Source organism: Culex quinquefasciatus, chromosome 1 (genome assembly GCF_015732765.1).
Source record: "Culex quinquefasciatus strain JHB chromosome 1, VPISU_Cqui_1.0_pri_paternal, whole genome shotgun sequence".
NCBI lineage: Eukaryota > Metazoa > Arthropoda > Insecta > Diptera > Culicidae > Culex > Culex quinquefasciatus.
Window position 1 is genome coordinate 16,528,882 of NC_051861.1, and position 21,973 is coordinate 16,550,854.

At 40.4% G+C, this 21,973-nt stretch overlaps 1 protein-coding gene across 2 annotated transcripts in view; it reads left to right on the forward strand.

Moving 5' to 3' along the window:
• LOC6051155 overlaps window positions 1-21,973 on the forward strand; it is a 263,249-nt gene that overhangs the window by 216,781 nt on the left and 24,495 nt on the right. For both annotated transcript variants that reach the window (XM_038248624.1, XM_038248626.1), the window contains exons 8-9: window positions 521-645; window positions 18,988-19,116. In XM_038248624.1, coding sequence (XP_038104552.1) covers window positions 521-645; window positions 18,988-19,116 — 254 coding nt within the window. The remainder of the gene's footprint in view (window positions 1-520; window positions 646-18,987; window positions 19,117-21,973) is intronic.

Genomic DNA, 21,973 nt, shown 5'->3' on the forward strand with positions numbered 1-21,973 from the left:
ATTGTGGATTTAGCTCGTAGCTGGATTTTCTGGCATCTTCTCACGGTCATTGGAAACGGTCGTGAATAGACCTAGGGGTTCCCAGTTGGAGTGAAAAATTCAATTTGTAGACAAATTATGGATTAAAATTTTGCTTTTTATCACTTCTCCGACATCAGTAATAATTGTTTGAACATGGTCGCAATTTTTTTATTCGGTCGAAAAAATATTATTTTTCTTGAAAAAACTTTCATTTGTAATCACATGATCACCCCTAATTCTGGCTCGATGCCGCCATCATGCGACCGCGTGCTCCGTTTGTTTGTCAACAAAGCTGCAGCTGGATGGAGATTTTGACATTTTTATGCCCGCCGCCTATTTCGTCGGTCGTTGAGTCGCCGGTCGTTTCCAGCGACCGAGTCCAGCTAGGAACTGATCGTACAATATAAACATATGAAACACAATAGTTTATAGGACCTTTGAAAAAATCTAGAAATCGACACTAATTTTCTAATCAAAACTTTTTTTTAACTTTTTACAGAGGAAGACTACGACGCATTCTGTCTGGCTTACATGTTCACCTACCGGGACTTCGAGATGGGCACCCTCGGTCTAGCTTGGACCGGTGATCTCAAGAATGCCGGTGGAGTCTGCGAAAAGAACGGGGTAAGTGCTGCTGCGGAGAATGACTAACAAAGACCTACCCGCTCTGGCGGAGATGTAATTCGTCTGGAAGAGTTCCTTTCTAACGAAAGAAAGAAAACCGGAGTTGTTCTTGAAAAGCGAAGGAGAGGAAATCGATTTTGCATTCACAAAGAAGCTGTAAGTTCTTTTTTTTAAAAAAAAAAAAAAAAGAAGGAGAGGATAATCGTGGACAGAATGCCGGAACCAAGTTCTAGCGGGTCCTTGTTTAACCTTTGCAAGTCTGCTCAGAAAGGTAGATCCACTCAGACGGACACAAAGCTGTAGCTGTTGGGGGGGAAACAAAATAAAATTTCATCCCATAAATAAGTAAGTGCATAAAAGCTGCTTTTTAGCAAACAAGGATGCCCCAAATAATGGAATCTTGTACTTTCTTGTATTTAAGATTCCATTTTCAAAGGCATTTATGCGCTAAGGGCTTCTATGCACGTTGTCGAATAATTAGTCATTTTTGAAAAAAAAAAACAAAGTTGAACACATTTCGAGACAAACCTCCCGATTTGCTTCACCACACCCAACTGGCAGTCGCATGATTGTGATGCATGGCGGCATGAAAGTATATCAGAATCTGCATGAAATCTGTCCTCATGCATTTTTTGCGATATAGGAGTATGACATTTTTGCCCGTTACCGACAATTATCGACATTACCGACGGCTTTTTGATTGTATTTCACAAAAAAAAAACACTTAGCAGAACGAGGAATGAACCACCAACTTCTTGGTTATTAATCCGACACGCTACCACCGCGCCATGGACGCTTGATGAAAAGTAAGTGAAAGAGCACCAAGATATGCTTCTCTTTGGAGTGTTGCTCGGGGACGGGCCAGCTTTATATGTGTTGGTGAGAACTGCAGATCGCTGAAATTTTTACACGCGGGCAAAAATGATCTACGGGCTTGCTGCAAAAAATGTTATAAAATATGACATTTTCTGCAGCAAATCCTATGTTGCAGATTTTGAGATATATTTTTCCTTTGGGTGCATTTTCATTTGAAAGATCTTAAAAAACAAACATCGCTCTACGTTCGAATTTCGGTCCCGAACAAAAAATAACGGTCGCCGGAAAAGGGAAAACACAAAATTACATCAATTTTAATGGACAACGGTGACGGAAATCGGAACGTTCGGGACACCAGTCGGATCCTCTTCCCTTCCACACGGCTGCCCAAGTCTATCGATTTTATCGCCCATCCTGATATGAATTTTCCATTTTCCACCGATGCGGAACAGCTGCTGCTGCCGTTGCACTCGAAGCCGGTGCGATGAATTTCGAAGCGAATGGAGCGTTTTATAGGCGGTTTATGGAGCAATAAGGACATGTACCTACTTCGGAGAGGAGAAAAAATACCACCAAACTTGAAAGCACTTCTGAAATCTTAAAGCGAGGTCAGAAAGAAATACAAACCTGCTGGAAGGGTCAAATCCGGTGCGTTATGGGAACCCATCGCTGCCATTATAGCGGCCCGTGTGACAGCTCAGTGTTACACGATTAATTAAAACCAGCAATTCCTCGAACATTTGTTGATCTACTGATTTTCTGTGAAGAAACTCAACAGAGTTCCGTTCGTTTGAAACTCAAAAGCACAATTCTGGGTGATTTTTGAAATTAAAATTTTCCCAGAAAGTAATTCTGATGCAGCAGGGAATTAACCGCCTTGATCACAATAAATAAATCATATTTTGCCATCGCCGGAAGCTTCGACTTATTGCCTCTTGCTAACCAATCTCAGAGCCGGTGCCTCAATTTAATCAAAACATTTCCAAGAACACTGATTGTTGTCATCCGATAAAGGTAAGAGAATGAACCAGAGGAAATTGCATTTCCTGCAAAAACTATATTGTAACATGCTTCTTTTTAATTGCAAGGATATTTGAACTAAATTGCACGAGGTATTTGACAAATTAATTGAATCTGAACGTGCAGTTTCATCCAAACGTGTCTTTTTATACGCTCTCAATTTAAATAATTACACAGAAAAAAATTATGGACACATTCCGCCGTGACGTTGCAACCACAGAGTAATCCAGAGGGACCAGTCCGAACTAAAGTCATCAAATTTTGTGGCTGCGTTACAGTTGTTGTTGTTGGACTTCGTAACGGTAGCAGGCGTTTCTATTCTCGATGCAGGCGTTACGAAAAAAATCCAAACGATCTAGTAGCAACTTTTAGGTTTCCGTTGTCAACACAAACAAAATCAATTTTCTTTTTGAAACCAGCTCTGATGGTGAGTTGCTTTGCAGTAAATATATATTTTTTTCTAAATTGATTCAAATTCATCTTTCTAGGACACATGATGATCGTGATTTGTGCGACTCCTTTGCATTTTAAACGGAGATTCTGATGGTGGCAATAACAAATCAAAGATCGACAGTCCGGAAAAGCTCCGCTAGAAAAAAAAATGTTTATTTGTTTGTAAAGTTTGTACGCTGCCTAAAGAAAGGGGGACAAGAAAATTTAAATTTGCAGCAGTGGTAGCGGAAGCGAGCCAGAGAGGAGCACGAGGATAAGCCCTAAAATTGGTTACCTTTCTTTTGTTATGCTGTTCGAAAAGCAATTTCTTGACCCCTTTTTTTGGGAGGTATGAGTGGCACTTTATGTTAAGAGTGGAAATAAAATATGAATGTGACTTTCATGGCTGCAAGTCCTTGTGCTAAAAATGGTTTAATTTCAAAGATTTAAATTAAAAGAATGTGTTGAGATCCGAAGCCCCGACTCCGGTGGAGGCATGGGACCTTGTCATCTCCCCCACTTTCTAAATTTAGACCCTTTCCCTTAGCGAGATAGACTGCCTCCATGTGTCCCCACAAATGCCCCCTCATACTCAGTCAGAATTTTGCACCGCTGGTTAATATTCGAAACGGATAACCGGATAACGCAATCTTGCTTCTGATGACGCCCACTTTTTGAATAAAAATATTGATTCTTTGCACTGGGAAATAAATACTATTATTTTGTTGCTCCACATGACAAAGCCAGAGTCAAAGTTGAAAAAAAAACCAGCGCAAACATACCTTTGAAAATTCTATGCAAGCTGTTATATTTTCATGAAAAGAAACTTACTTTCTTTAGAAGTTCAATGAAAACGGATTGAAAAACTCTGGAAACAGTGCGAGGGCAGCAACAAGAATTATAAATTTTGAATTTTCTTGTTGAGTTTGTTGATACGGCAACAACTGTCAAGAAGCTTGGAAACGTAACGCCTCGAATCCAGTGAACTGAGATTTAATGGTGTCCTACAGACAGTTTTCCTGAAGGGGGGATGTACCACGATGTACCGCGTAACGCAACCATAAATTAAAGGCCAGTGCGTCCTCTGGATTACTCTGTGTTGCAACGCTTTCACTTTTCTTTTTTCAGTATTTCGGCTGTAACTCAAAAATTACATTGAAAAGGTACATATGTTATTACAGATTCGGAAAGTACATTAAATTTCCTATAAGAAACAATGTTGAAACATTATTTTAAGCGAATATTTTATTTTTGAGAGGGGGATATGTAGCGTGACGTTGCAACGCGTGACTTTTTCTCAATTCTGACCCAATTCATGTTTCGCCATTAACTCTGCTCTGTTAAAGGCAAATTTGGAGTTCTTCTTCCATTTTAAGTGTAAAATTGGCCAACAAATCGAATGCAATCATTAGTTTTTCGAAAAAATTAAACCTCGATTTTTGAAGACAGCTTACATTTCGTGACGTTGCAACGCTCTGTTTTTGAAAACAGGGTTTTTCGTTGCGTTGCAACGTCACGAAATAATAGTTTCAAAATAAATCATAGTTTTTGTTAGGCTGAACAACTGTAGGTTAAGATTTGATTATAAGACATTAATAGACAGTACAAGGACATGTGAATTAATTGGCCTGCCCATGTTAGACCCCCTATTCTGCTTTCATAGTTGCAGTACGATTTACGAAGTTTTCCAAAGGGTTTTCAAAATATTTTTTTTGGTATTATTCCATTATCACGAAGGAAACCCCCCCCCCTCTCCCGTCCTCTATCCATGTAACGGGACGTCCATGCATTACGTAACGGCGTAATATCAAGGGGGAGGGAGGAGGGTTCGAGGATTTATACAAAAAAAGGGTATCGGAAATGTATTTCCAGGGGGTGGAGAAGGTCTAAAAATATAAATGTTTTGTTACGTAATGCAAGAACGCTCCCTTAATATTTTAATGGTTTTGGGCAACTTACAAAACACGTGAAAATTTTAGAAGGGAGGTGAGGAGCTTCATGTTTTCAGGAGGGCTTATTTTGAATTTATAAATAAAGTGCCCATATCGTTTGTTCATGGAACCTAAGGGGAGATCTGCAAACAACGTAACTTTTTTTGTTGACTTTTGTGCTGTTTAAATTAAATTTGAGGAAATAATATAACTGTTTAACCCTCTACTGCCCAAATTTTTTTTCGAAAATATTTATTTTTCCCGTGTTCAGGAGGTCATTTTGAGCAACTTTTGTTCTACGAAAAACTTTACTTCTCTTGTTTTATGGTTTTCTCGTTTTATTTTTAGTATTTTAATTTGCATTTATCTTGTTTAGTTTATGTTTGTTTTTGGTAGTATTTGGCCTATTCTACCATCTAATATAATTACATTTTGCCTATCTAATTTTTTTTTTGCATGTTTTTCACATTTTCTGCTATAGAATGGCACCATCATCATTTAAATTGCGAAAAAATGCGTAGGGGCATAGTCTGGGACACTACAAAAATTACTGCATACTTCTTTTTACTGAAAGTATAGGAAATGTTAGTAAAAACCACAGCCAAAGTTGACCCCTAAAAAATGACATTTTTAAAAACACTGGCTAAGTCACATAAAACAAGTTAAACTCCCAACCCTGAAATTTTCTAAAATTTTAAGAGTTCTTCTTTCAATGCTTTTTAAAGATCAAAAATCGGTTGGAAAATGGATTTTTAGCGATTTTTTAGATTGAAGCCCGTCTAGAGGCGGGGTTAGGTTGTAGAGGGTTAACTGCGCAACATAACATTTTTAATTGTGAACAACAAAACGTTGCATACAACTTATTTAAGTAAGGGTTCGTCCAAAAACAGAGTGACAAAAGTTTGTGAAAAAAAAAACAATCGAATCACGTGATTTTTATTGTTTAATGAATTTCACTGTAATTTGACTTACATAAGGGTGTGGGATAAAAAAAATCATTGCGTTGTATTAGAATGAACCCTCACGTAAATCAGTTTATCATAAAGGGGCCATCCAGTAACCACGTGATTACTTTTTTGAAAGTTTTAGAATTTTTCCCCTTGTGAACATCGGTCTATTTTGATTTGTTCAACAAGTTTCATAAAATACTTTGTTTTTCGAGTTGCATACAAACTTAAATGACGGAATTTGTGAATGACCCATGTACAATTCTTCTGTAAATATGCTCGGAAACATTATATAAAAAAATATGTAATATTTAGTACCCTTTTATCTTCAACAACCAACTACGCATACACCTTTTTTGCCATGTGACCAATATGATTTAAAATTTCGTGACGTTGCAACGCAAACTTAAACCTGTTGTAACTTTGGATCTAGACAACCAATTAAGTCGCTCTAGATTGCATTTGAAAGCTCTTTCCAAGTACAAAGAGCATCCGAAATATCAAAATGATTGAATGTTTAGTTTTTTTGTTGACATCAACAAATGTCCCTTTTTCGTGACGTTGCAACGCAATAAAATGGTAAACTTACACTAGTTTGAAAAAATACTTTACTTAAGATAAACTGCAAACCCATGACATTTCCGTTTAGTACAACTAAAAACCTACAAAATGCAATCAAAAGAATATTTTTTGGATTTTATTTCGCTGAAAACCAGGAGTTTTTAGAAAAATGTTTTAAAACGATGATTTTATCACGAATTGATGCATAACCTAACCAACTTGTACAAAATGATATGCAAATGATCAATTAATGAAAACCATGATTTTTGAAGCTTCAAGTAGTCTAGAATCGAGGAAAAATATCCAAATAGCTCATACACGCTATTCAAAATTTCATCCTAAGGTGTACATTGCCGGAGAATGTGTCTATGATACATAATATTCATCAGGGAATGCAGATTTCCGTAATTGTGTGTACTTTTATTGATAATTGTTTTCATACACTTGAAATCTTAAAACGATTGACTTTCAAATGTACCCAATCGCGCGAGCACAAGCGAGACATTTCGCTAAGAACATCCCAAATTTCTCCTCAAGAAAGCCATTCAGCTTACACATACCCTCCTCCCATACAGAAAGGGGGCGCCACCGCAGTTTGGCGCTTTGTGATCGCGGTCACGTTTCTCCGTCGTCGACTCCAACATTGGCATCGGGCACAGCTCAAAAGTCGCCAAAGTCGAAATAGTTGCCGGTTTACCACCAGAGTTGCCATTACGTCAACAAAGGGCGCCCTCGGAAGAATCGTTTTCCCATTAACTCGGCCAAATTGGCTATTTCTGTGGAGAAAGCGAGGCTGCACGAGGGCTTCGCTTTGTGCCAATTGACAAGATGTGATATATTGTACACTGGTTCGGAAATGAGTGTCGGACCAACATTTCCGTTCTTCCTGATTTATGGGTAGGAATAAAAAAAAGCTCGCCAGAAGAGGGCGCTTGCTCTTAGCCAAACAGCAGCAGTAACCAGGCTTGCCACAAATACAGATTTTTTTGGCACATACCAAACACTCAATCGAGTATAACTTTAAAGAATAATATTCTTACCAAAAACTGAACATGTCAAAAGATGCTAACAATGTTTATTTTTTTGGCCAATTTAACAAAAACTGCTCAAATTTATTTTAACTGTAAAAAAAATCGTTTGTGTTTCGGGCCTGTGCTGAAAAATCTGTATTTTGTGGCAAGCCTGGCAGTAACACGAGAAATGTCACAGCGAGAACGAAAAAAGCCCGACACGCAAACATTCAATCAAGTCACGTCTGGTTAGTGGTTCTATCATTCTGTCGCACGAGTACAAGTCCGTTCAAGTCAAACGTCACACCACGTTGTAGCGGGTCTCGATTTAGAGGTTAGGTTCAACGGTCTCCATTCATGCACCGACTACAGCGTGGAGGTTCTTTCTTTTTTCGGATATAGTTTAACGAGTCTCGCCGGATCAAAATATACATGCAAAGTTCATTTCCCGTGGTTGACTGGGGGAGATTGTCTGCACGAGACGGCAGCCATCATGGTCTGGTATCTTGAATATGATAATGTGGGTAAAAGTTTGTTTCAATTTAGTGTGTTCTTAGAGCTGTCAAAACAATACACGCTTATCAAATTACACATTTGGATCAGATTGCATAATTCACGTCAAGAAATTACACTTGCAAGTTGCGAGCAAACCCCCACGCTAACTGACAATTTACGCCACGTCATATAGCTGCAGAAAGCTGTCATCACCAGGAGAGCAGACCCATCTTATGACATTCCCCTGCTCCTCGACCACCACCATCACAAACCAAATTAAACTGTAACCGGTGCCGTTTTGCACGTTGCATAACTCTCAGGCGCTGCGATCAACGTGATGAAACATGACAACGCGTCTGGTTCCGGAACTGCCCTGTCCCCAACGGTTCCATTCTGACCAGCGGCGACGAGCATCTCCCACAAAGCTCCAGAAGTATAAATTAATTATTGTTACTCGGTTTCATTTTGTTTCCTCGTTGTCTGACAACCGACGAGGAGGACGGCGCCGGAAAGTAGACAACAAGGAAAACTTCCGCGCGCCACGTTACTTTAATAACGAATCGGAACCCGTCGCTCGATGCGGGTCGCTCTTTGTACTATGTTGGCACGAAGAGGGCGCCTTAAAGGTAGGCAACACGCGCTACGCAACAAGCTGAAATTCAATTAAGACGATGGCTATTTTATTTCGCTTGTTTCGTTTTTTTTTTCTCTTCTTCAAAGCATTTTCATTTGGAGCAGAACGAGGCAATAAAGTAAATAGCAAGCTAGAAGCCGGTTCCACTTTTGCATGTTTCACCCTTCTAACTAGAGGAATTCATTTATTTATTTTCTTCGTTGCCGTGAATTCAACCCAACTGGTGAAGAAGGAGGAGGTGTGGGAGGGGCGCAATGCAATCAGACAGCATGCTACTTATAAAATGTTTAACTCGAATACTTTGAAATACCGTGTATCAATCTGTCAATTTGCACTCTGATTTCAATATTTCAATTTTCGGGTAGCTCTCACGTGGCATGAAATATTGATAGAAATTAATAAAAAAAAATCACAATAGAAAATCCGTCTTTTTGGCATCACTGCTGTCAAAATAAAACCACCCAAAAGTGGGTTAAATCATCAAACAAAGCAAAACAAGCCAGAAAAACAAGTAATCCAGTATGAATAAATACATCCGTTTAAAAAAACATTTCTTTGCTTTGTCCCCCGCGATGGGCCTCATTGCACAGATTTCGAAGGGATTACCAGTGAGTGCGCTTCCTCCTGGAAGGAGTTTAGGTTCCGCCGCCCGCCAGTCCATCGATGGCGTGATTGAGTGCCATCAAATTGGACGGATTTTTTCCCTTTCGTTTGCTCTGATGCGTCGGCAGCGCTCCTAGTTGGAAATTCAAACCGTACACTCGAGACGGAAATTTTTATGAGGATTTGGGTGTTTCTTTTTCGGGTAAGGGTGTATACTTTATTATTCTTGAGCAAACAACCCGGAAAATCGGACCGATTTTCGACGGTGGGGACTTGAAGCGGCTAGCCATTCAATTGAGAAATTATTGACATAATGAAAAAAAATCGTATCGATTTATTAGAATTGATAATAGTTCTTCCGACGTCGTTTTTTCCCAATTTTGATAATTTTCTGTTAACCACCAATTGGGTACTAAAGCCCTATGTCAATTTTTATGTACAACGTTCAAAAACACGATTAAAAACCATTTCTGATCACTTTTTTTCATTTAAACGCAAAAATTTTTTTTGACAAGACAACATTTTTTCGATGGATTAACTATGGTCCCCTTGGAACGAGCTGTCAAGTAGGAGCTTTTCTGTCAAGAAGGACCGCGAGATTAATTTTTCAAAATTGATTTAAAAATCCATTTTAAACTCTATGTGGTCGTACAAAGGGTAATTGTACTCAGAAAAATAAGCTTAATCGCTGTAAACAATAATATCAGCAATCTAAGCTTCATTTTAGGACCCAATTACACGAGTAATAGTCTGAACCCGGTGCCTGCAATTCCCGTTACAGTGTATATGGAATTCCCATAAAATTGTTACAGTAAAATCAGCCATCGGGTCCAGACGAACTGGTTTTGAGCAGTTCTCTAGCTTTTTGCATAAAAACGCATTTTTTTTATTTATTCATCCCCTTGGAACGAGCTGTCACCCAGTCAATTCATTTCATATTATGAAACGGAATCTAATCAGATTCTAATCATAATAAGTTTCAAACGCAACAACCGGTCCCTTGTTCGAACCCGGGCCCTGCTTAAGGCCAAATAAATATCCGCAGTAACAGTTTAATAGGGCGCAGTCCATCACCCTTTTACTTGACTTGAACTGTCACTTCGTCGTCTTCGTGCTAACTTGTCGTACGTGCATTTTGGGCCAAATTGAGTTCAGGACGCCATTTTGTGTAGCTCACAATGCCTCACCTTTTGACCTTCACAGATCCCCAAAATTCGATTTCAATCCTGAGATATTCAACAAAAACTGAAAAAACTCCGTGTATTTTTGTCACTTTACATATGAAAGTAGTTTCAATCTTGTCGTGCTATCTTGTCACTCCCTGAAAACTGATATAAGTGCGACAATTGGCCAAAGGGATTTCAGGTCAGGATGCGTTTGACGCACGTACAAGCTCGACTACCGTAAACATTTGTAATTATAATTCGAGACTTCAGCAACCAATTTCAACCAAACTTCGGGACAATGCACAGAATGGTCAGCCAAACAAAACGTGTTTGTTATTGTTTACATTGCGTGCTCTAGTTTTCGTTTATTCAAGGTCAAACATTAAAATGCGTTTTTCTCGGAACGTCGAAATGGCGGGTGCGACAAGATAGCACGACGACGTCGACTTGAGTACTGTTGCTACAGATCCTACGGATATTTAATAAGGCATTCCAGTCAGAAATTTACCAACACATTCAAAGTATGTTTACACGGCTGCTGGGAGATGGTTTGCATCAGATCTGCTATCTCTTTCTAGCAAAAATTTTTTGTTAGGCGACATCAAGCTGGATTTTTTAACATAACGCCTGATATGTCAGCCAATATACTACGCATGGCTGTAACAGTTCGAGCTCGATCATTGTTGGGTCGTGAAAGTCGTCATTTTAGGGTTAAATTGTATTATTTTCAGTGGACCACAGACTGCCTTGTACTAAAAAATTGACAGTTTATGGAGTAATTTATGCAAATGGCTTATTTTGATGGACAAAAATTCAAACATTCTAAAATGCAATGAAAAGTAGAACGAAAACGTAGAGAATTCCTCTGTTGGCTATAAAAAATTGCTCAATATAAACAACTAGATCTAACGTGGTCAAAGATGGTCTTATCCAAATAAAGGTTTTCGAAGCAACTTTCACCAGAAAAAAAACAAATCAGGACCAAAGCGGAAGCATTCTGCGGATTTCCCCGAAGCGCTAGCAGCAGGAGATGTAAATTTTAATAAATCAGCAGCTCCACCTGAGTGTTCTTGCTCGTTCTGGGTGATTCTTACGCTCTGTTTGACGCGGAGTTAATTTCAGATTTTCCTAAACTGTTCCGTTGCACCACGAAACATCCAAAAATCCCCGAAAAAGGTTCATGATTCTGCTTCAAAGCTCCTCCGTTCGCGATTGCCATCAATTTTCCGGCGAACGCTACCGAAGCGCTTAGCGCCATCTGTTGTTCGTTAATGCGACGAGCGGCAGTTCTACACTAGAATCGCCGGAATGTAGGCAACCCCCCAACAAACACAGATTTTTTGTGTCACCGAAGAGATGGAAAAGTTCTGTCGACGAATGGTTTGAATCGCACATTTCGGAGAAATTATTATCCACACATTCCGCGTTCTGTCAAGCTTGTCACAGACAAGCAGAAGTCACACACTGTCAACGGGTGCCATAATGGCGCCCGAAAAGGCGGATCCTCCCCACCAATCTTGGTCCCTTGAAGCCCAGCACGACGCTACGTGCGCCGTGATTTATGCAACCGAGACCGTCATTCGCACCATCATAGCGGGTCTGGCTACGCTCGTGCCGGTAAAGCAGCTTAGCCGGCCACTATCTACTGCTAATTCTCGCCAGCCGGCGTATGTGGCGTGATTTAGGATTTTCCACCGTTGTGAACTACCCTGGAGGGACACGAACGCTAAAGGACCGATGGTTGTTGCCATCAACACCATGCGAGCTTACATCGCACAACAGCAGCTGTCAGAGTAGTGCGCGATGAGTTGGATTATGAACGGCGAGGCCGTTTTTATGGCAGCGCCGCCATTATGGCAAAGATTGACAACTGCACCCCGGCGATTGCGTGCTTTGACGGCATTGTTTCGTTTTGGCAAGTTTTAGTTACACGAATATTCAAGATAACTTAATTCTGAGTTATTTTTACACAGATTTCGTCGAACCGGACCTAGTTATAATGACTTTTAGGCGCCTTTAGAAAGTTTGATGTCCATGTATTTGTAAATTTCACTGAAATGCTGATGAATTTGAAAATTTTCTTCATGCCTTAAAAACTAGAGCAATCTTCATTGTGCTGAGATTTGTGCTATATTTCGAAAAAGCCAACCAGAGTGGTCCCAACTCATTATTTTCCCATTTAAGCACATTTATCTGGACTTTCCCTCCCACCCAATTCCCAAAATCGTAACAAATTGCAATCACGGGAACTAATTCCACCAAATCGCACCTAAATTGATCAATAAAGCGCCGAAACAGCAGTGTTGCCAGCTGGACCCCCACGAGCTGCAACATCTCTGGACATTCTTGTCACGATCACGCCGAAGGGCCCACATAAAACGAGACAAAAAAAGTACGAAAACCTCCACCACGTGATGATAAATGAGGTTTCTTTTTGCGATTCGATGCCTATCGGAGAGGATTCACTGAGGAAAAAGGTCTTGAGAAAATTGCAATTATTGATTGCCAAACCTTCGCCCGAGAAATAGAAATAGTTTTTCATTTTGTCGATTTCCCGCACGTAGCGCGTCCTTCATGAAGTTTTCTTTTTCTACTCGTGTGAAGATAATTTGAACCTGGGGACAAACTTGAACTTGGAGCGTGAGAAATTTCGCTAATCTCGGCGCAATTATTGCGGGGATGACAGGGCTATTAAATAATGTCGATGGGAATGAGTCTTTTTTCAATTAGGGGTTCAGCGAATTCATTTCGTTTGACACCTATGCCATTTTTCACGAATGTTACAACACAACACTGTTAGTAAAATTGTCTGGGCTTTCAATGTGACTAAGTTTTAATTGAATCACTCGAAACCGAACCTATACTCAGGCATGCTTAAATGCTCGCAATCCCTTTCGGCATTATTTTGCGAGTAGTCGAGTGATTTTAACAAAATTTCCCAAAAAAATCTCAGTGTAAAACATTTATCCCTGAAACCAATATAATTTTCCTTGTTTTTGAGCTGAGAACAATTCTAGCAAGACATTGTAAAAGGACCGAAGCCGAAGTGTAAACAAAGAGTCTATTCTGCCTTTCCTAATGTAAACATAAACTGACGTGAGCAGGATTTTTAACACTTCGGCTTCGGCCCTATTACATTGTTTTGCTCGATTTAAACATTTAAATGTTTTCAAAATCGACAGCGTTGTTATTCAAAATCGGATTTTTTTTTTACCATTTTGATTGCATTTCAATGTTTACAAATTCGATAACAAAGGTTTACCGGATTAGCTTCCAATATTTCTAGCCGTGCACTACACTTTGGCAAGAAAATACCTACATTGAGTTAAACCAACGTGCACCATACTTTTTTCATCGGGGCTGTTCTTGCTGATGATGTAGTGAACTTTAAACACATATTTCAAACCAAAAAACTGTGGCAGAACAAAACCGAGTTAATAAAAAATTTGCGGTCCTTCGTCCAAATCTAGAAATTCTTTTGAATGAAACCACAGAACCATTCATCCACGCTTACGCTCTTGGGGACTGCCACCCCACCGATTATCTCTTTCATCATCATTTATCAGCCCTCTGCCAGCTTGGGGCACACGGGCTATGCTGTCAGTTCCAGTTGCTCGCACACATGTCCCCGCTTGGTCCTAGCGCTCGCGCGTCATTGTAGAACATTAATTACGAACTCCAGTTAGGCCAACATAATCAGATCTTGACTGAATGTGGAGTATCCCCTCCTCGTCATTAGGGCCAAAAGTTTCCCACACAAACACACTCACATCACATCAGTACAAAAAATAGCCGCCATTGAGGCGCGAGAGGCGTAGAAAAAAAAGACATGAAAATATTCGTCATGGTAGCCTGGTCCTGAAAGAAGAGTGACCACACGTGGAAAGATTGATTACCAGAGGCGAGTTGTTCGAATACGAAAAGCAACAGGACCCACGTGGGTGGTCTATTACCGAGCGGAAACACCTAATTAGGATATCAAAGACATGGTCGTTCGAGTGCTTTGTTGTCCGTAATAGGATCAAAACGGGATCATTCCTACGAACGCCGCGTAAAAATGAAAGACTTGCGTTGAATGAGACACGTGTAAGCCTCTAATTGTGGGTATTACATAAGGAGAGCACACTCTGGCGGCCAAAGCACGTACTAAATCGTGAGGTAGGCCACGACATGCGTGTACAAGAATACAAAGCCGATCAAAGATGGCAGTGACAAAGCATCTCTGTCACTTGGACGACACTAATTATTCTCTTACCCAAGCAAGAGCTTTAAGCTCTCTAATCTTCACTTTAAGCCTGCGACAAGCCCCCGTCGTCGACGCCGACGAACCAGCGTAAACAACAATCTTAAAGGGGCTGACTTTTCGCGATTACGGTCATTTTTCACACCACGCAGCAGTGGTGCCATCTTGAGATACCGAGAACCGAGCGACCCCCCCGAGGGATCAGGAAGTCTACTTTCCAGGCGCGTAAACCTAGATTCTTTACATCCGGTTGTCGTTCCCCACGCACACCTCGTTTTCATCTCCGGCACAACAACCGAAGAATTATGGCTCCATTCGGGACACCCAGTGCCCGAAAAAAAGGGTGTTTGCAAGATACAATCGAGTGACGGGTGGAAAAAAAATCCAACAAAACCTCTCGGACACGTAAAAGCTTTTTATCTTGGAGTTACACGCCTCCGCGTGAGACCTTCTGTTTTGTAAAGAAAAAAGAAAAAGAAAATTACACAAGCAAATGGTAACGCTTCTTTACGAAACCGAAAAGCACTGGCAACACTACCTTTGACGTTTGCGTTCTATCGCCAAAAGAACGCAATCAAATCACGCGCGCTCAAATTAAAGTACAATATCGATTGCGGGTCGTTTGTTTTTGGCGTGCACAGGTTTGTCAGAGAGCAGCTGACACTCCCTCGAGAAGTGTGAAAATTTATCACTTCCGATTCGTCATGTTTACAGTCATGGATAGCGTTTTGGTTGATTGATTGCGATGGCATATGACCGTTTGTCAAATGTCAAATTGTGTTTTTTGTTAGTTGAAAATTGAGGGCCAGTCGTTACACTGGGTGACTACTTCCAATTCAAAATAAAAAGCGTAACTACACGATCATCAGGGATTACTCAGATTACGTTGATACCGTATTAGGTTTTACAGCGTGACGTCACGAGCGCACACGCACACACATTTTTACAGAGACACACGTGCAAATAATGTAAACAGTGCAGCCAAGCTGTCAAATTTCTAACCTCCAAATCGAGTCGGCGTAAAACCTAATTGGAAAAGAATTAATAGATGAATCCAGTTTGAAATGGCCGCTAGGTGGCCAATGGTGTTAGAAATGACAGCTTCCATGTATTTGAATATGGGAGCTTAGGAAAACTCAATTTTAAGCAATAAAATGATTATTTATAGTAAAAAGTATTGATTGATTAGGTGCACAAAATGTGTCTAGAATATTATTAAAATGAAAACTGCTCAAAAAATTTGCAATCGAGATAAGTACACCATTCAATTCAGCAGGAATTTTGGGCACCAAAAATATATAGTTTTCATATGTTAAGTATTTTATTTTAAAAGATAATTAACAAAAAGTATGAAAATCGAGACATTTAGTATGGGAGCTGTCAAATCTCTCACCATCAAAAAGCAGCGTTGAGCTTTCGCTGGATTTGTCTATTGACACTGTCAACTTGACAGTGGATTCTTCGATAGAGTGGAATTGTTTGAGTGGATAAGTTGTTATACTCATATTGAGGTAAATTTACGCAATTTTTGATGAAAATACCAAGTAAAAGCATTCAAAAATAACTTTGGAAAACTCTTTTTTGTAAATTTTGAAGCCTTAGGAAAATTAAATTATTCTGCAGTACTTTAAGTTAGCAATTAAATTCACATTGCAAAACATTGCGATTGTCCACGCTCCTCACAAACTACATTTTTTGTATGGACAATTGCCCACAAAGGGAGGTAAGAGATTTCCAACAAAGTGTCCACGTGGTTTATGGATGGTCCCATTCTTAAATTCCATGCCACGACTACAAACCCCAAAATGTCCTTCGCACAACAAAGAAAATATTGACAATTTTCACACCCCCAAAATAAAGAAAAGCAAAGTAAACGCGACCTGTACGTGCGCACTTTTGGCCTCTTACAAAAATAAAAGTAGGCAAAAAAACACCGCCACCCTTCCATTTTGCACGAAGGGCACGTCCAAGCCGTAAAAAGTCGCAGTTTTTTTTACTCTCTTTTCGGAAGAATAACTCGCGGAAGTGCGTGAATTTTCACGCCGAGCGTAATCTTTTCTGACTTGCCTTTGCCTTTTCCTTCCAGATAAAATATTTGCAATGTCTTTTGACATTTTGTGTTGGTTTTGGTTTCTTTCATCCAAAATTGTCAGCATTGTTTCGATTTATTTCAGTCGTTTTGCTTTCATTGCACTGCTGGGCAAGCTTCCCGCGATAATCCGCTGTTGTGGTAGTAGCAATTTCCACCGCCAGGCGTCGCTCATCTGTCAGAATAGAGTGCTCGCGGCAAATATCGACGCGTTTGAGGTTAGGGCACGCAAATATTGAGCCCGATAGTGCAAGGATGCAGGACTGCTACTGGCGGCACGTTTTATTTGCGGATTAGTGTCGAACGTGTCCCGGCAGTGGAGTGTGTGAGTGTTTTGAAAATAAATAAAATTTCAACACGCTGAGGAAAAACAAGGTATTGTAGCATTGCCCCCGTCAGAAAAAGGGGTGACATGGGGCAGCTAGGTAGAAAAACTTTGAAAAACAAAGGGTAGGTGACATAAGCCAGAGGGGAATCGTGAACCGGTAATCCTACAGTTGGAGGAAAGCAAATATATTTAATTTAATTAGGGAACACTCTCTGTAAACGAATTCATCGTCACAGACATGCGACTCTTCTTGTCTCAAAACTTTACTAATCCATTTTACTGTGCAGGTTGACTTATCAATTCAATAACTGAAGATACTCAAAGTTGGGTAGAAACTGCAATTTGACAGCTCGCGTGCACTGTTTACATGGTCTCCATCGATTTTTTTCCGAACAAAATCGACTATCGCATTGAACTGCCCTAGATCCATGTATGTAAACAGTGCATTCATTAAATTTTCTAACCTCCAAATCGTGTATACGTAAAACCTAATTCTACGTACCAAAAAAACTAATCAATTTTCGATCTGTGATCACCAAACTGACCATCGCAATCGCAGTGACGCTCCGACTACTTCTGGAAAAGGTGAAAATTGAAGGTGACAGTTTTCGTTTCAATTTGGATTAATTATGCTAAGCGGATGTGACCGGAATGAAACGAGCGTGTCGACAAGAGGGTAATGTGATATAGCTTCCGGATGGGAGTGCGAGTGCCCTAATCATCACATCAATCCGAGCTTAAAACTAAAAAAAGTACTTTTTGAGGTGGGCCTGGACGACAGTGTTCCATTGAAAAATAAACAAATCTCGGTTGAGAAGTACATAAATCCTATCATCGATCAAAAATTTGCATTTTTGTACCCAATTCTGGCTCTGATCGAATTTTCCACACAAGTTGAGATTTAACACAACTTAGATTATTTAAAGTAGCCTTTGTTTGACAAAAGTTTCATTAAAGGAATTATTGTCATTTTTCCAACCCCCAACACAGGAAAACCAACTGGTTCTGTCTCAAATTACTTGGCGTTTGATGTGCACCATTTGAAGTTTACAACCCTATCGTTGATAACGAGCTCGAGGTGTGACGCAAGTGGTGGATCGCTTTTAATACCTTCTCACGCTTTGCGGTAACTTCCTGGAAAGTCCTCTTAAATTTAGCCTGGCTAAATTTACGCGCGGTTTAAACCCAAATAACTTTCTGAGAAACGGGATTTTACTTTAATCGTTTTTACCGTTTATCTGTCACATTGCAACAGTGAGCGCTCGCTTTCTTGAATTGATCAATTTGATCCAATTTATTTCCGATGCATTGGAAAATGTGTTTCAACAGAGCAAAAAATTCCATCAAGCATCGACAAAAAAAACAAAATTCCTCGAAAAATGTATGGCACCAAAGTGGTGTGAATGTGACCACACGTTGGGAAAATATTTTCAGCCGTTTTTTTCCCGGGTACGCACAACACATAAAGTGGTGCAAAAGTGTTGCATTTTCACGCCCCAGCCGTTGTCAGTGGAGGCCGTGCCGGAAATTCCTTTGCGAACGAGTGGTACGCGGAAGTGGAAAAATGCCACACCGAAAAAATTGCCTCCAAAATGTGAAATTATTCATTATTATAAAACCATTAAATGCATCGGTGCCTGGCGTGGAGCAGTTGATAGCATGTCACAGACAAAATGACGTTGAAATTGAACTACAAAACTTAATTTGCCAGCTTTCTCAGCTTACTCAGAAAACATTCCCCATCCATTGTCCATTGTTGAAATTGTTATACGGCAAACAAAACATCAAAAGCGGAAGGTCACGATGCCGGAAGGATTTGCCCTTGGCATGCGTCCTGAGGGCTGTGAACCGCAAACAAGCGCCAACTTTTCCACGCGCTAACTGCGTTTGCAAGGCCCCCGAGGGACATTTGGCAAGAAACCAACACGCCGTGACCTCGAAGAAGCCTGGCTTCAAGGTCCCTCCGGAATTTCTTCCCAGATGATTTACAGTTTTTTCTTTTCGTCCGAAACGTTGCCAAGTAAATATCGATTTAAAATTAATTTTATTTTCATTTTTGTCCCCCAGCACTACCGAGGATCGCTCAAGTCGCTCAACACCGGCATCGTGACGCTGCTCAACTATGGCAAGCACGTGCCACCGGCCGTTTCGCACGTGACGTTGGCCCACGAAATTGGACACAACTTCGGATCACCGGTGAGTGCAGTTTGGTTTTGTTAAGATTAAAATCTCAAATTGATACATCAATTATAAATGTTTTACCTAACCTCAAATTAGTGTGTATTCTGACAAGAGATATCTCTTCCCATATGGAAGATGTACACGCAGATTAAAACATACTCAAAATAATCACACATTATATAATGATTTAAGGATTAATCAACTCAGGAGCACATCACTTAAATGGAGTCAAAATATTTTTATTAATTTCCCCTCAATTCTCCCCTTTTTATCTGCGGCCTTTTTCGAAAGAAAAAGAAACGCTTCAGACTTTTCCGGAAGATGTAAAAATACCCGAACCCCATGTTCAACCAGCCGGAATCGGTAATGAAGAGAGAAGTCGTCCTGAATTGGTTTGTTCGACTTTCTTTTAAATAAAATTCGACACACTCACAAAAAAAAACTTTCTTCCTTTCATACTGAAAATTGCGTTTTTTTTTTTTGCTTCTTCTGTTTGCATTCGAGAAGGAATTTATCGATTTGTTAGTACGCATTCGTAGCGGCTCTTTTTAAAGGGGACGGGACGCGTGCCTGTTGCTGGAGGTCAGCTGTAATCAGGAAATTGTTGGACTATTAAATTTTGTTTTCAGTCAAAATATATTTTTATCGTCACGCAGTTGACTCTCTGGTTGTCGATCCTCGTTGTCTCAATATTGCTTAATCTATCGATTGGGTAGCGAAGAAGCCGCCATCTTGGAAGTTCAGATAACAAACACTAAGAATCAGTATTATACATATTACTTTGGTAACACGAAGTGTGTTATTCTGGTTAAACTCAAAAGTACCATGCAAATGTGTAAAACCAAACTGAAAAATGTGTAATGCCGATTCTTAGTGTACGGGTGCACTGTTTGATCAGGTTTGATCGACCCAAAGAAAAAAAGCAAAAAAAGGTAAACAGAAAAATCACATTTTTCAATACTAATTTTCAGCCAATATTGGAATGGAATCTCCAAGGATACGATAGAATTTACCATCAGCAACACAATTCTCGTGTTTTTTCAAATATTTATCGTTTGAATTGCGGGAAATTTGAAAATCAAAACCCCAAGCAATGATTTGTTATGGGCTACCATTTGACAGCTAGTGCGTTTGTTGTGGGCTCTCAATTGACAACCGTGCTAATGTCGAGTGTTGTCAGTTTGCTAAGGTCGGAATAGGGTTGCCATCCCCCCGGTTTCTTCAGTCCCTCCAAATTGCATGCTTCGATGCTCAGATAGTCTCGAAATTCTCCTAACTAGATGAACCCTTCCCTCGATGGTTTGGTTAAAAAACCAAAGAGCCGACTGTTATTCAAAGCAACCATGCTAGCTATACAGAAACAAATGTATTTTACAGAATTATCGGACCTCAATTTAACAATTCCCCCAAATTATTTAAATAAACACAAACATTTTTGACACTCTCCCCCACACACCCTATCCTCAAATGACACGAAGCGCAGCAACGCTCTCTCTCACACTCACTCGCGCGCATATTCACAATCGTATCGTGAATATTGAATCACACACAGCCTGCTGTAATGGAATAATCTCATCTGCAATTTGAATTTCACCCGTTTTTTTTTCCTCCTCGACGATATCGCGCGTTCTTTGTTACTCAAAGCTTCTTTCGGCAAAATCAGGATTTCCCGTAATAAGCTTTTCTTTCTTGTCTGGTTTTGCATCTCTTCCTCCGTGTATTTGATGTTTGATTATTGGGCCACATCATCATCCTCTATGATGAATCCTGGCCATTACCCTTCCCCACTAACAAAATCCCAAGTAGAAGTAGTTTTCCGGCACACGCGGGGGTGTGGATATCGTATAGAACCCACCCTTGGTAGCAGCCTGTGCTAACTAACATTCCCGTCCCATCCCCTCGAGATCTACAAACTGACATGGCGGGCGCCGTTGGTGGCCAACGACTGTTTCCTATTCGCACCGGCTCTAGTTTTGATGATCGTGATGTTTTATCTTTTCAGCGCATTCATGCATGCTGTTGATAAGGGAAACATCATTTGATCGTTGAAGCGTGTGACCAGTTGTACTGATGGGATATTACGGTCCTGTTCAGCAACGGAGAAGGACAACCATGGGTGGTCTCTCATGCTCATGCTCATGCTCATGCTCTTCCTCCGTGTATTTGATGTTTTCTTCCCACCTTTTTGGGGTAGGCCATCGAGGACGCCATTATGGCACCTTGTTTGACAGCTGCGCGCGTCCATTATGGCAAATTTCTATTGTTTGCCGAAAATTCCAAGTAAGCCAGGCAACTTTCAGAATTCTCGGAGATGTCCACCAGACCAGAGAGCGCAGAAATGGCTGCGGGAATAGTTTTCGAGGATGGAGTCGAAGAAACTTTTCAATTGATTCCCCACTTTTTGGCTTTCCATCTGCTGTTCTAGCTTTGAATGTGTGTGCGTTCAAATATTTGAGCAGAAAGCGGCCACAGCTGGTCGCGCCAAGCAAGGACATTCCTAGCAAAAGGAACAAGTTTTTCGGGACTATTTAGAAGCTTTTAACCTCCGCGGGAGTTGGGCTGGGAAGAAGTCGAAAGACAAATATGCCAAACATTTCTTCGATACCCGGAGCGCGAAGAAGGGGGCTTCTCTCTGTGGCAAGCCTGGAGCGGTCGATAGCGTGGAATGTATTGGCGCAAATTTGCTTCGAGCTCGGTATAAGCCTTTTTGAGGCCGAAGAAAATTTGAAAATATCACTGCGGTAGTTTGGCTTCAAACGGCTTCCGGTTGGCGTCGAGCTTGAACTTTGTCTTAGTCAAAATTAATTTCATCCTCGAGATGAAAGAGATGATAGCTGAAACCATTTGCCTGGATTTTAATTTGATTAGCTAA